General features: G+C 38.0%; 2 protein-coding genes across 2 annotated transcripts in view; both read right to left on the minus strand.

The window, feature by feature from the left end:
• Positions 1-12,561, minus strand: part of LOC126106678 (zinc finger protein 501-like) — an 88,583-nt gene extending 76,022 nt beyond the window's left edge. Inside the window, exon 1 of the mRNA XM_049913046.1 lies at positions 10,499-12,561. The gene's annotated coding sequence lies outside the window, so the exon portion shown is untranslated. The remainder of the gene's footprint in view (positions 1-10,498) is intronic.
• Positions 12,562-12,563: 2 nt separating this feature from the next.
• LOC126106679 (uncharacterized) overlaps positions 12,564-16,697 on the minus strand; it is a 99,197-nt gene continuing 95,063 nt past the window's right edge. The window contains exon 7 of the mRNA XM_049913047.1: positions 12,564-14,791. Coding sequence (XP_049769004.1) covers positions 14,755-14,791 — 37 coding nt within the window. The 3' untranslated portion in view covers positions 12,564-14,754. The remainder of the gene's footprint in view (positions 14,792-16,697) is intronic.

Below are 16,697 nucleotides of genomic sequence, written 5' to 3' on the forward strand. Positions count from 1 at the left end.
TCAGTGAATTCGAAAGTAAAATACTAGGTACCGACTTGACAGAAAATCCTAGGAAGTTCTGGTCTTACGTTAAATCAGTAAGTGGCTCGAAACATCATGTCCAGACACTCCGGGATGATGATGGCATTGAAACAGAGGATGACAAGCGTAAAGCTGAAATACTAAACACCTTTTTCCAAAGCTGTTTCACAGAGGAAGACCGCACTGCAGTTCCTTCTCTAAATCCTCGCACCAACGAAAAAATGGCTGACATTGAAATAAGTGTCCAAGGAATAGAAAAGCAACTGGAATCACTCAACAGAGGAAAGTCCACTGGACCTGACGGGATACCAATTCGATTCTACACAGAGTACGCGAAAGAACTTGCCCCCCTTCTAACAGCCGTGTACCGCAAGTCTCTAGAGGAACGGAAGGTTCCAAATGATTGGAAAAGAGCACAGGTAGTCCCAGTCTTCAAGAAGGGTCGTCGAGCAGATGCGCAAAACTATAGACCTATCTCTCTGACGTCGATCTGTTGTAGAATTTTAGAACATGTCTTTTGCTCGAGTATCATGTCGTTTTTGGAAACTCAGAATCTACTATGTAGGAATCAACATGGATTCCGGAAACAGCGATCGTGTGAAACCCAACTCGCTTTATTTGTTCATGAGACCCAGAAAATATTAGATACAGGCTCCCAGGTAGATGCCATTTTCCTTGACTTCCGGAAGGCGTTCGATACAGTTCCGCACTGTCGCCTGATAAACAAAGTAAGAGCCTACGGAATATCAGACCAGCTGTGTGGCTGGATTGAAGAGTTTTTAGCAAACAGAACACAGCATGTTGTTCTCAATGGAGAGACATCTACAGACGTTAAAGTAACCTCTGGCGTGCCACAGGGGAGTGTTATGGGACCATTGCTTTTCACAATATATATAAATGACCTAGTAGATAGTGTCGGAAGTTCCATGCGGCTTTTCGCGGATGATGCTGTAGTATACAGAGAAGTTGCAGCATTAGAAAATTGTAGCGAAATGCAGGAAGATCTGCAGCGGATAGGCACTTGGTGCAGGGAGTGGCAACTGACCCTTAACATAGACAAATGTAATGTATTGCGAATACATAGAAAGAAGGATCCTTTATTGTATGATTATATGATAGCGGAACAAACACTGGTAGCAGTTACTTCTGTAAAATATCTGGGAGTATGCGTGCGGAACGATTTGAAGTGGAATGATCATATAAAATTAATTGTTGGTAAGGCGGGTACCAGGTTGAGATTCATTGGGAGAGTCCTTAGAAAATGTAGTCCATCAACAAAGGAGGTGGCTTACAAAACACTCGTTCGACCTATACTTGAGTATTGCTCATCAGTGTGGGATCCGTACCAGATCGGGTTGACGGAGGAGATAGAGAAGATCCAAAGAAGAGCGGCGCGTTTCGTCACAGGGTTATTTGGTAACCGTGATAGCGTTACGGAGATGTTTAACAAACTCAAGTGGCAGACTCTGCAAGAGAGGCGCTCTGCATCGCGGTGTAGCTTGCTCGCCAGGTTTCGAGAGGGTGCGTTTCTGGATGAGGTATCGAATATATTGCTTCCCCCTACTTATACCTCCCGAGGAGATCACGAATGTAAAATTAGAGAGATTAGAGCGCGCACAGAGGCTTTCAGACAGTCGTTCTTCCCGCGAACCATACGCGACTGGAACAGGAAAGGGAGATAATGACAGTGGCACGTAAAGTGCCCTCCGCCACACACCGTTGGGTGGCTTGCGGAGTATAAATGTAGATGTAGATGTAAAAGCTGTGGTTCATACATAAAAATGTCCCCAAAAGAGGGTAACCATCATATGGGCGTACAAATCTTATTCTTTGACTCAAACTGTTTAGAAAACCAACAATTTTTGCACGGTTTCCCATGGTATTCACAGACCAGTCCCCTTAAACACATTGAAGAATGCATAAGCATTGTATTCGTTACTTTGAATCACATTGTGTAGCACATATTAACCAATAAAAGCACTTTCACATTTATGACGAAGTTCAAATGTCAAAAGAGTTAATAGCTTTTTCAAAGTGTAAATTTTCCCCAATTAATGTAATATTCTTCAAATTGTTAAGTATCTTCTGCTACACAGTTTCTAACGTAGTCTATATTCTTCCTCAGGGTTAAAGATACCTCCATACCAAATTTCTTCAAAATCAGTTGACTGGATCAGTCGTGAAAGTGTACAGACAGAATTACTTTTGCATTTATAATATTAATATGGATAAAACTTTCTTCTATATAGTGCCCCGGGCTACGTTCACGTTATCTGTGAAAACCCTATTGAAACTCATCTAGTGGTTTTGCAGAAGTGTGTTCAAACAGGGAAACAGACAGGCACAACAGTCTTACAGATTCATTAATAGTACAGATTACTGTCACTTCTTGTGGTGAAACAGCCACTGGGAAAAATGGCTCCTTTTTCTGATCTGAATGGTAAAAGCGAATGAAACAAGCAGCTGTTTAGACGGAACATCCATGCTAAAAGGCACAATATTATCATCACACATTTACCTGTAAGTAGGGTTACCAAGTGCTCTGGTATGAAAACCAGGACACAACTGTAAAACAGGTTTAGTATAAAATCAAAGCTGTTTATCATTGTAAATATCTGTATGTTACATTACATTGTATAGTGTCACAAAAAGACATTAAAAATTACAACAAATTCTAGAATGGGTTGATTATTTAATGAGTGATGTTACTTGGCATTTACATATTAATTATGTGATTATGAGACAAAGTAGTTTGCTATTCATGAATTTCTGACACTTACAGGAAAAAAAAAAAACATGAAAGCATACATTCCTGCAGCATATCTGCCAGCTGATGAGTAACTCTTTCCATTTTGGGGGTGTTGCTCATTTAAGGAAAATTTGGCTAAAGATCCAACGAAATTTGAAATGAAAGATAGTTGCTATAGAAGCATATAGAAATTCTTATTTCTTTATTTGAAATGTATTTCTTTGTTTCTCTTACTCCCACAGGTTTAGAATAAGTCTCTTATCTTGTTGGTACAGCCAGAAAATTATGGAAATCGTCTCATGGTATGATTGTCATATTTATTATTTCCCAGTTTTTGGAATACTGAAAAATTTGATCATGGTTCAGTCATCTGACAGCTGCCTTTCTTCTTTTCATGTAATACCTAGCTATGTAGACAATACAGCCCTCTTTATTCTAAATGCTGGCATGATACACTGAAGAGCCAAAGAAACTGGTACACCTGCCTAATATCGTGTAGGGCCCCCACGAGGACACACAAGTGCAACATGATGTGTGGAATGGACTCAACTAATGTCTGAAGTAGTGCTAGAGGGAATCCTACAGACTGTTCATAAATCTGTAAGAGTACAGGACGGGAGGGGGAGGTGGGGGGTGGACATCTTTTCTGAATAGCACATTGCAAGGCATCCCAGATATGCTCAATAACGTTCATGTCTGGGGAGTTTGGTGGCCAGGTTGCACATCACTCAAACTGCACATGCCTCACGCCATTATGAAACCTCCACCAGCTTCAACAGACCCCCACTGACATGTAAAGTCCACGGATTCATGAGGCTGTCTCCATAACCATACATGTCCATCCAATCAATACAATTTGAAACGAGACTTTTCCGACCAGGCAACACGTTTCCAGACATCAACAGTTCAGTGTCAGTGTTGATGGGCCCACACGAGGTGTAAAGCTTTGTGTCATGCAGTCATCAAGGGGCCTTCGGCTCCAAAAGCCCATATCGATGATGTTTCATTGAATGGTTCACATGCTGACACTTGTTGATCACCTAGCATTGAAATGTGCAACAACTTGTGGAAGGGTTGCACCTCACATTGAATGATTCTCTTCAGTTGTCATTGGTCCCATTCTTGCAGGACCTTTTTCCGTCCACAGATATGTTGAAGATTTGATGTTTTACTGGATTCCTGATATTGATGGTACACTCATAAAACCGTGGTATGGGGAAATCCCTACTGCATTGCTACCGCAGAGATGCTATGTTCCATCGCTCGTGTATCAACTACAACATCGTTTTCAAACTCGCTTAAATCTTGATAACTTGCTAGTGTAGCAGCAGCAACTGACAACTGCACCGGGCCCTTTTCTTCTTATACAGGCATTGCCGACCACAGTGCCGTATTCGGCCTGTTTACATATCTGTGTATTTGAATAAGCGTGCCTATACCCATTTCTTTGGCAGTTCAGTGTATTTTACCGTTGAGTGGTATATCATTACTTTCATATGTTGCCTTATATTCAGATATGTATAGGCTTGAAGACTATTTCATTCATTTTAACTTAAAATAATTTTCTGCTTTTGCTTTTTCTATCAGATTGGAAAATTGTCCTAAGAGCACCCGAAACAAGTTATAAAATTTTAATGTTGTGTAGTATAGTGATCTAGACAATTAAAAATTGCAAAAAAAAAAAAATAAAAAAAAATAAAAAATAAATAAATAAATAAAACAAACTATTTGCACACATCTGAGGTGCGTGGAAGAATGCAGTCTACTGGTTCGTTCAAGTAATCTACTTGTCTTTCAGGTGTTCTTGAATATTTTGTTACTCACAAAAAAGGCTCTGGGAAAAACATAACCACTGGCAACTGGCATAACAGTATCTCACTTGTCAGAACACTGATCAGCTTGAAGCTGACTTTAGTGGGAATATTACGTATTAAAAAAAAAAGAAAGTGGAGTTTTGCTGTGTGCCTGCCCAATAAACACAGAGAAGCTGAGTTCAATTTCCTCGGCTTTGTGACACAAAGGTGTATGGTGTTTTATGTTCCGAGGAAGGCTTGCTGTTTAGTTCTAACAGGAGAAATGCAGTGTGATGTGATGTGATTCCAACATACATGAAGATGCAGGTGCCTGTAAAAAAAATTGAGTTTCTACAACTGCAACAAGGGAGATTGGAACTTGTGATCATCCATACAAGAGATACAGCTTTGGGTACGAAACAATTCTAATTTTTAAACATCTGCAATTAAAGACCTATGTCACTATTAAAGACTTATTTCATTTACAAAATGAACACCTGTAAGAAGGCACAAATCAGGGTAATTATCAAGGAGCTTAAAACTAAAATACCATGGAAAACTTTGTCAGGACATTGGTAATAACCATATACCATATATTACTGGGGAGAATGAGGTTGTTTCTGGTGGACAGAGGAATAGAAGCACAAACTTAGTATACACAGAAAAACCACCAAAAAGACAAGAAGTTTAGAACTGGACAGAAAATGAAGAGACGTCACATCTGTTCTAACACAAACATTAATTAGCCTTCAACACAGTGTAGCACTTACAAGGGAAGTATGTGTAAAATGCTTTCCAGTGTTGTATGTACAAAATGTTTCTCTGAATTAAAGTCTTTTCATGCTAAAAAAAAAAAAAATAGTTTTGTGCTACAGTTCTGAAACAGTTTGCATACTAAGTTAGATTTCCTTCACCTTGTACATAATAATTACAGTGTCATTAATTCCTGATCAGTAAAGCTGTTTGTACTTAAGGAATTAACAGTTTCTTTTATAATTATTTTGTTTCATCAATGAGGAATAGTTCTTACTGATCAGAATAAATAAATTTTTTGATAAAGTTTATTTCTTCAGAAAGAAACAAATATATTCATCTTATTTAAAACAAGGTCACAACTATTATGTTATTCGAGATATAGGAGTGAACAGCGTACTGTAGGAAAGCGGAAACTCTTAGAGTTTTACATGGTTCCTGTTAGGTAGCAGCAATATGCACCCACTTCAGTTCTAGTAAAAATGGTGTCGGGACAACAGAGAGCATTTTGTGTTCTACGTTTTGCACAGTGCAGGTCAGTAATAATTGTTCAGTGTGACTTTCGTACTAGGTATGGTGGGTGGATTCTCCTACAGCACAGAGCATTAGATGATGGCATGGACAATTCTGAGAAACAGGTTGGTTGTGTAAAGGCAAATCGCTGGGTTGCCCCTGAGTGTCCGATATAGACATCGAATGGATCTGCCAGTTTTACAAGGAGTCCTTAGAAATCCGTTCACAATGCAGCTCAACATGCTCCTGATGTCCATCTGGCATGTGTTGTGTTGACGTTTACACATGAAACCATACAAAATTCAGCTACTGCAAGCTCTTCATGAAGGTGACAAACAACAATGTGTGGAGTTCTATAATTTTGTCCCTGCCAAGGTGGAGGATGACAGTTTTCTTCCATGCTTAGTGGTTAGTAATGCAACATATCATTTTAATGGAAAGGTGAACCATCATAATGTGAGAATGTGGGGTACACAACAACCACATGAAGCCATAAAACATGAGAGGGGCTGTACAATTTAATGTGTTTTGTGCAGTTTCACAGGAAAAGGTGTACGGTCCATTTTTCTTTGCCGAGAACACTGTTACAAGTAGCACGTACCTCAATATGCTTGAGAACTGTCTTTTTGCACAGTTGGAGACTGATTTGAATGATTTCATTTACCAACAGGATGGGGCACTGCCACACTGGCATCTGGAAGTGTGGGAATTTTTAAATCAAAAGATTACTGAATGATGGATCAGTCACACTGGACCAAATGATTCAGCCTTACATTACTGGCCTCCAAGGTCATCAGAACTGACTATGCGATTATTTCTTGTGGGGATTTATAAAAGACTCTGTACATGTGCCTCCAGTACCAACAACACTCAGTTAACTGAGGTATCGCATAACAGCAGCTGTGGAAGCTGTATCTCAAAACATGTCCGCTGCAATGTGGGAACAATTTGAAAACCGCACTGACATATGCCACACATCTCAGGTGGGTGTATTAAACACCTATGAAAAGGAATGAGAAAAAACTTTGAGTTTCCTGTTCATCAAAAACAAAATTCAATGTATATGTTTATCCGTTTCAGAAATAGACAGGTGCCAAATCAGATGATTCTTTTTGATACACCCTATATAATTTAAAAAATATATACACAAATATGAAATGACATTGCAAGTGGAGGGCAGTAAAGAAACAAAGCAAAGCAAAAGAGTTTGGATGTCCAGTAACTGGCCAACTCAATGCTGAAACTGTTAAAACTTCTACGTCAGCATCAACTATTCAAAAAGCACCAGATCAAAACGGCGTGGAAGAAGTAAAATTATCTCAATCCGAGAGTGAACTTGTAGATAGTGAAGATAGTTACAGAAGCAACAAAAGTTAAGAACCAGTTAGAGAGAGCATTCATGAAGAAACTGAAAAGTTCAACGAAAATGTACGATAAATTGCAGTTGTTTCAATGAAAATGCCTTTTTTGCATGCTGCACATCGAAATTTTTAGTTTTATTTATGCACCCAGACACGTTTTGCCTTTTTTACAAGGCATCTTCAGTGGGTGTCCTGAAATATTACATGATTTGCCCATTTTTACATATAGGTTATGGTTTCACATCTAGATTATGGATTTAAAACCAGTTCCTTAACCTTTTTTTTTTTTTATTTTATGGAATGGAAAGGTCCAACACGTAACTTCTAATTCATTGCATCTAAGCAAACTGATTTTTCTCATCTGTCAACCAGGTGGACATCTTACAGTTCACTGTTTACGTTACACATCACTGTAACTGCCATCTTTTTAATACAGAGCTCCATTTGTTTTTCCAATTGTTACCAACATTCAACTGTTTTGTGTGTGTGTGTGTGTGTGTGTGTGTGTGTGTGTGTAGAGAGGGAGTGAGATTTCTTTTTTTAATAAAATAAAAATATTTATTTTATTTTTATTACTATTTTTATTCATTTATTTATTCTTAATAATAATAATAATAATAATAATAATAATAATAATAATTATTATTATTATTATTATTACTATTATTATTATTATATTTTCCTGTATATACTTATGAGAGGAATCATATGTGTATTAGTTCTCTCTCTTCAGCCTTTGTTTTGTATATATGATAATTTTGCTGTAATGTTAGGAAATGTCTTTCATTATTTATTCTAATTATTTTCATATCATTTTCTCTTGTAGTAGGTTTGTGGTTATTTTCTCTCACTGTTCTGCAAAAGTTGAGTGGCTCATTCCATATTTCCATGCTCTGATATGTTCTTTGTACTGGGTGTCAAATGTTCTGCTGGTTTGTCCTATTACCTTTCCAAAACATGTTGCACTGTAGTTGGTCTATTCCTGCTTTTTGGAAGATGTATGTGTTTTTTGTTATTTGGAATGTGCCTTTGGTTTGCATTGTCTGTTTTGAATGCTATGTTTATCCCTTGTCTTTTGAAAATATTATTTTAAGTGTGAGTTTGTGTTTGTATGTCATTGTGTATCATCTTGAATCTTCTTTCTTGGTTTCCTGTATTCTTTGTGTCGTTATTGTTCTGTCACTGTTTGTGTAGTGTTTTGTTGTACTGACATTTGTGGGTGTTTATGTACTGTGTTCACTGACTGTATTTGTTTTTTAATTTTTTTGTTTAATTTGGTGACTAGATCCCTATTGTACCCATTGTTTGTTGCTGTTTGTGTGATGATGTATAGTTCTTTCTGGTAATTTTCTGTGTTGAGTCTACGAAGCATGTATCTGAGTGCTGATTGTTTCTGTGAGTGTGGGTGACTAGAAGTTTGATGTAGGATTGTGTCAGTTGTTGTACATTTACGGAAGATTTCTAAGCTATGCTGATTGTTTTCTTTTTTAATGGTTATATCTAAAAAGAAAATTTTATTTGGTTGTTTGTTCTTTTTCCATTGTGAATCTTATCTTTCTGTGATTGTGTTTATATCTGTATGCAACTGGTCAATTTTTGCCTGAGGTTCATCTATTAAACAAAGGATGTCATCCATGTATCTGACCCAATGAAGTATGTTGTAATTCTTCTTGATAACATTTTTGAAAATTAAGTTTTCTACATGGTTTATGAAAATGTTTGCTAAGGAACCTGATACTTGGGATCCCATTGGTAACCCATCTTCCTGTAAATAGTATTCATTATTAAAATGAAAGTAGTTCTGTTCAGTTATCAGTTCCAGCAACTTGTGTATTTCTTTGATATGTTCATCTAGTAGCTGGCTGTTGTCCTTCAGGTTTTATTGTACGATATTTAGTGTTATCTTTCATTTGTTGTATTAACTGTGAGGTGTTCCTTATAGTTCTGTCACCTTCTATTTTATAAGTTTCTGTTAGTAATTTCAACATGTGTCCTGCAAGTTTGTAAGTGGGAGCTTTTTTGAAGTTTGTAATGGATCTTACTAGAATATTTGGTTTATGGATTTTTGGTTGGCATTGGAGGGAGGGTGCTGTAGGATTGTTCTGTATTAATTTACCTTTTTCTCTGTCATCCAGTGTGTAATCTATATTTTTTAACATATTCTTTATGTGGGGCCAGAAATCTGTTTGTTGGGTCTTATTTCAATTTTTAAATATTATTTTGTGAAATGAACTCTTGTGTTTTGTCAATGTATTGTTGTTTGGGCATAAGAACTACTGTATTTCCTTTGTCTGCTTTAGTAATAATATTGTTTTCATTTTGGAGATTCTTTCTGAGTTTTCTGTGTGTTTCAAATTCTGTTTTACTGTTTTTGTCAGTCTGCCCTTTTGTATCTGTAATAATTTTATGTATTTCTTTTTTATTAATTCCCTTGTTAGCCCAGTGTTTACATTGCTGTTTTCACTTCTCTCATCTCACTTTAGAATGACTTCTGATTGTATTTTGATGTTTTCTATGTATTCTTCATCTACTTTTGTATTCACATTATATTTCTTATTTTTTAATAAAATAAAAATTATTTCTAAGAGCTATTTTTCTTCATTGTTTAAATGTGTGTCTGTGGTGTGTGTTTTGGTTGTTTATTGTTTATGTTTCTTTGTTGTGTTTGTTGTCTCATGAGCTGTGTTATCTTTTTCTTTGATTTCTTTCAAAACAGTGTCTGTAACTTTGAACCTCTTTGACCAGATCAGAAAAAACAGCAGGACTGTTAATGTTATTTGCAAGTTGTACATCTGTATTATATAGTTTTCGAGTGTAGAGCTTTGATTTCATATTTTAGCCAAACTTTCTTTCTTTCACTTTTATAGCACTAGACAAACTGTTTTTAACCTTTACATTGATGTGGTTAGGTACAAGGTTATTGGATTGACAAATATTGTTGAACTTTATATGTTCCATGGTTTTATGATTGTTGAGATGTAGTCTTCTGAACCCGAGGTAGAGGCCAACTGGAAATGCCTGGCAGGGCTTATATAACACGTCTCTTGTAGTGGCCATTTTCGCAGCAGCTGTATATAAATTTCAGTTGTTTCAAAGAAAATGCCTTTTTTGCATGCTTCAAATCAAAATTTTTAATTTTATTTATGCACCCAGACGTGTTTCGCCTTTTTAACAAGGCATCCTCATTGGGTGTCCTGAAATATTACATTATTTGTCCATTTTTACACATAGGTTATGGTTTCACATCTAGGTTATAGATTTAAAAACAGTTCCTTAACGTTTCTTTTATGAAATGGAAAGGTACTTACAGGTAACTTCTAATTCATTGCATCTATGCAAACTGCTTTTTCTCATCTGACAACCAGGTGGACATTTTACAGTTCACTTTCAGTTCACTGTTTACGTTGCACATCACTGTAACTACCATCTTTTTAATAAAGAGTTTCATTTGTTTTTCTAAATGTTACCAACATTCTCAGTTTTCTGCAGTCAACTGTTTTGTGAATGTGAATGTGTGTGTGTGTTACAGAGGGAGAGATATTTCTTATTTTTTAATAAAATAAAAATTATTTATTTTATTTTTATTACTATTTTTATTATTTTATTTATTAATAATAATAATAATAATAATAATAATTATTATTATTATTATATTTTCCTGTATATACTTATGAGAGGAATCAGATGTGTAATCATTTGTTGGGATTTCTGTCTATTATATGATCAGTCAGTGTAAACAGTAAGTTGTTAGTCATATTTACTTGGTCATTTAGTAGTTGTTTATTTTCAGACTTTGTTTTGTATATATGATAGTTTTCCTGTAATGTTAGGAATGTCTTTCACTATTTATTCTAATTATTTTCATATCGTTTTCTCTTGTAGTAGGTTTGTGGTTATTTTCTCTCTGAGAGAAGAAGAGGAAACTTAGTACGAGGCGATGTCACTTTGGAAGCTGCGAGGCGATGTCACTTTGGAAGCTGGACTGATGTTCACATGAAAAAATATGGTAACCTCCACTCACTTTGTTCTTCTGGAGTGGCAGTCTTATAGTGATGAGCTAAGGCGTTTCTGTTTCTGTGGCTCTCTTGATCACTGTTCACAAATTTTCACTAATGAAACAGTAACTTGGAAACATGATCACAAAAACAAGTCTGTAGTGCAGTGGACAAGGTGGTAATCAAAATACAGTTGGTTTCGATTAGACTATCAATCTGTCAATCTATGTGGAGTCAGGCGTTTACATGTCTTCTGCACATCTTGTTATCATATTATAGATGTGGGTTAACAAAATACTCTACAAATTAAGCACCTGTTACAGTATTAGTGTACAAATCTTGATATGAACTATTTATTTTACATATTTCCAAGCTATTGCTGGGGTTAGAGTCAAACGACTGTCATGTTATGTATCTTTTATTCTAAGAGTACTGTAGCGAAACTGGAAAAGAAATGTGAATTTTTGAAGTCTGTCATTTCATTAAGGATCTTGTTATTCCCCATGTGGCCATGGATGAATATTTCAATTTCTTCCAAGATGCCCATTTCTGTAAATACCAATTTCACTGTTCATTACTGTTGCATATTTTCCCACTAACCACTCGTGATGGTCAAATTTTCTCATGCACACATTAAACATCTTCAAAACAGTAAGTTGTTGTATTTGTGTCTGCTTATTTGGTTATCTAAAATAGTGGGTAGCTGCTCCCAAAGATTCAACTTTGTCAAAATTTGTGCCAAATGTAACACAATTCTTGACAGGTCATCTAACAAATAAGACTTCACAGTTCCTTTTGAACAGATAGTCTTACTCACTTTGAGCTGTATTTTTCAGTTTCTTGCTGGTCTGGAGGGGACAGTCACCAGCTTGACTTGTTTTGACAGTCCCAATTGCACAATAACCCAGATATCTGAGATGAATCAGAAGATTTCTACTAATGAAGAAAGTTTCGAAGTACACACAATGGTTTTTGGCTTTTGAATGCAATCAAACATGTTTGGGACTTCTGTTGATCCCAACAGTAGGTCATCCCTTTCAGTATCTGCTGGATCTTTTCCACAGTGCAAATAAAATTTGAAACAGTACACACTTTCTCCATAAAGAGACCATAACTTATAGCCAAATGTAATAGGTTTGCCTCGGATAAAATGTTTCAATCAACTCTTTCCACAGTATTTGAATATCATTTAATCAGCTGGCAGATTTTTCTCAAATATTCCAAATTTTTGCGAAGATTTATTTATCATTTTCAAGAGAAGTCTTATTTTGAATCTCCGATTGTATTTATTTTCACTGGATATGTCATTATTTTGGGATGAATCAGTGCTTTCCACTTTTGAAATTTGTTCCTTGACATAGCTCTTTTTTTCTTTTTCTTTTGTGTGTGTGTGTGTGTGTGTGTGTGTGTGTGTGTGTGTGTGTGTGTGTGTGTGTGTGTCCGTGTCCGAATTGAACCCTGCCTGGAACAGTTCTGTCCTCCGTCACAGCAGGACCCACCTCCTCTTCCTCAAAATACCCTCTCCAAACCTTCCAGGAATTTCTCACTTCCAGCCCCTTGCCTCTCAATCTTTCTTGAAAAACCTTAATCCTACTCCCGACATCACCACAGCTGAAGCCCAGGCTATCCATGATCTGAAGGCTGACCGATCCATCGTCATTCTTCCGGCTGACAAGAGTTCCACAACCGTAGTACTTGATCGTCGGGAGTATGTGGCTGAGGTACTGCGTCAGCTTTCGGACAACACTACATACAAAGTTTGCCAAGGTAATCCCATTCCTGATGTCCATGCGGAGCTTCAAGGAATCCTCAGAACCTTAGGCCCCCTACAAAACCTTTCACCTGATTCCATCAACCTCCTGACCCCACCAACACCCCGCACCCCTACCTTCTACCTACAATTCACAAACCCAAACATCCCGGCCGCCCCATTGCAGTTGGTTGCCAAGCTCCCACAGAACATATCTCTGCCTTCGTAGATCAACACCATTACATGCAGTCTCCCATCCTTCATCAAAGACACCAACCACTTTCTCGAATGCCTGGAATCCTTACCCAATCTGTTACCCCCAGAAACCATCCTTGTAACCATTGATGCCATTTCCTTATACACAAATATCCTGCACGTCCAGGGCCTCACTGCGATGGAGCACTTCCTTTCACGCCAATCACCTGCTACCCTACCTAAAACCTCTTTCCTCATTACCTAAGCCAGCTTCATCCTAACCCACAACTTCTTCACTTTTGAAGGCCAGACATACCAACAATTAAAGGGAACAGCCATGGGCTCCAGGACGTCCCCCTCGTATGCCAACCTATTTATGGGTCGCTTAGAGGAAGCCTTCTTGGTTACCCAAGCCTGCCAACCCAAAGTATGGTACAGATTTATTGATGACATCTTCATGATATGGACTCACAGTGAAGAAAAACACCAGAATTTCCTCTCCAACGTCAACTCCTTTGGTTCCATCAGATTCATCTGGTCCTACTCCAAATCCCATGCTACTTTCCTCGACGCTGACCTCCATCTGTCCAATGGCCAGCTTCACACATCCGTCCACATCAAACCCACTAACAAGCAACAGTACCTTATGACAGCTGCTACCCATTCCATATCAAATGGTCCCTTCCCTACAGCTTAGGTCTTTGTGGCAAACGAATCTGCTCCAGTCCTGAATCCCTGAACCATTACACCAATAACCTGAAAACAGCTTTCGCATCCCGCAACTAACCTCCCAACCTGGTACAGAAGCAAATAGCTAGAGCCACTTCCTCATCCCCTCAAACCCAGAACCTCCCACAGAAGAACTCCAAAAGTGCCCCACTTGTGACAGGATACTTTCCGGGACTGGATCAGACTCTGAATGGTGGCTCTCCAGCAGGGATACGACTTCCTCAAATCCTGCCCTGAAATGAGATCCATTCTTCTTGAAATCCTCCCCACTCCACCAAGAGTATCTTTCCGCCATCCACCTAACCTTCGTAACCTCTTGGTTCATCCCTATGAAATACCCAAACCACCTTCCCTACCCTCTGGCTCCTACCCTTGTAACTGCCCCCGGTGTAAAACTTATCCCATGCACCCTCCCACCACCACCTACTCCAGTCCTGTTAACCCGGAAGGTGTACACGATCAAAGGCACGTGTGAAAGCACCCACATGACTTACCAACTGACCTGCCTGCACTGTGAAGATTTCTATGTGGGAATGACCAGCAACAAACTGTCCATTTGCATGAAAAGACACAGGCAGACAGTGTTTGTTGGTAATGAGGATCACTCTGTGGCTAAACATGCCTTGGTGCACGGCCAGCACATCTTGGCACAGTGTTACACCGTCCGGGTTATCTGGATACTTCCCACTGACACCAACCTATCAGAACTCCGGATATGGGAACTTGCCCTTCAATATATCCTCTCTTCCCGTTACCCACCAGGCCTCAAAAAGATCATCTGGACTTCTTTCTTCATCAGTCAGATAGTTACTTCAGAAGAATATATGGCGACATCAATAAGGTCCAGATGATCTGACATTGCATTTAGACTGCATCACTGTCTATTATTTCTTCTTCAGTGAGGTATCAGTTTCTTCTGAAGGCCATATAACCTGAATAAAATGAAATGAAATAAAACAAAATGTAATAAAATCAAATACAATGAAATTAAATACAATAAAATACAGTGAAATAAAATAAAATAAAATACAGTGAAATGAAATAAAATAAAATATTGTGAAATGAAACTAAATAATAATACACTCATGTTCAGAAAAAGCACAATGACTAAAGAGAGGACATTTGTATTCACAGGACATGTTCTGCAGAAATGATTAGTATTTCAGTCATTACCGATTCAACATGCGTCCTGTTGCCTAGTAGGCACAGTGTCCAGCATGGGCCCCGAATAACTTGTTCCATGTGTGATGGCACCAACCCGTGTATGACACAAATGGCATCCTGTGGTACAGCCATCCATATTCAGACATGCCAACTTTCAAAAGTGGAAAATCAGGAGAATTTTGTTGGTGTACTATTGTGAATTACAACACATCCCTGACGATTAAAGTTGCAATAATTCAATAACTGTAAGAATTCAATTACATTTGCTTTATTATTTACATGTTGTTGTTGTTGTTGTTGTGGTCTTAAGTCCTGAGACTGGTTTGATGTAGCTCCCCATGCTACTCTATCCTATGCAAGCTCCTTCATCTCCCAGTACTTACTGCAACCTACATCCTTCTGAATCTGCTTAGTGTATTCATCTCTTGGTCTCCCTCTAGGATTTTTACCCTCCACGCTGCCCTCCAATACTAAACTGGTGATCCATTGATGCCTCAGAACATGTCCTACCAACCGATCCCTTCTTCTAGTCAAGTTGTGCCACAAACTTCTCTTGTCCCCAATCCTATTCAATACTTCCTCATTAGTTATATGATCTACCCATCTAATCTTCAGCATTCTTCTGTAGCACCACATTTCGAAAGCTTCTATTCTCTTCTTGTCCAAACTATTTATCATCCAAGTTTCACTTCCATACATGGCTACACTCCATACAAATACTTTCAGAAACGACTTCCTGACACTTAAATCTATACTCGATGTTAACAAATTTCTCTTCTTCAGAAACGCTTTCCTTGCCATTGCCAGTCTACATTTTATATCCTCTCTACTTCGACCATCATCAGTTATTTTGCTCCCCAAATAGCAAAATTCCTTTACTACTTTAAGTGTCTCATTTCCTAATCTAATTCCCTCAGCATCACCCGACTTAATTCGACTACATTCCATTATCCTCGTTTTGCTTTTGTTGATGTTCATCTTGTATCCTCCTTTCAAGACACTGTCCATTCCGTTCAACTGCTCTTCCAGGTCCTTTGCTGTCTCTGACAGAATTACAATGTCATCAACGAACTTCAAAGTTTTTATTTCTTCTCCATGGATTTTAATACCTACTCTGAATTTTTCATTTGTTTCCTTCACTGCTTGCTCAATATACAGATTGAATAACATCGGGGAGAGGCTACAATCCTGTCTCATTCCCCTCCCAACCACTGCTTCCCTTTCATGGCCCTCGACTCTTATAACTGCCTCTCTGGTTTTTGTACAAATTGTAAATATCCTTTCGCTCCCTGTATTTTACCCTTGCCACCTTTAGAATTTGAAAGAGAGTATTCCAGTCAACATTGTCAAAAGCTTTCTCTATGTCTACAAATGCTAGAAACGTAGGTTTGCCTTTCCTTAATCTTTCTTCTAAGATAAGGCATAAGGTCAGTATTGCCTCACGTGTTCCAACATTTCTACGGAATCCAAACTGATCTTCGCCGAGGTCGGCTTCTACCAGTTTTTCCATTCGTCTGTAAAGAATTCGCGTTAGTATTTTGCAGCTGTGACTTATTAAACTGATAGTCGGTAACTTTCACATCTGTCAACACCTGCTTTCTTTGGGATTGGAATTATTATATTCTTCTTGAAGTCTGATGGTATTTCGCCTGTTTCATACATCTTGCTCACCAG

This window comes from Schistocerca cancellata, chromosome 10 (genome assembly GCF_023864275.1).
Source record: "Schistocerca cancellata isolate TAMUIC-IGC-003103 chromosome 10, iqSchCanc2.1, whole genome shotgun sequence".
Classification (NCBI taxonomy): domain Eukaryota; kingdom Metazoa; phylum Arthropoda; class Insecta; order Orthoptera; family Acrididae; genus Schistocerca; species Schistocerca cancellata.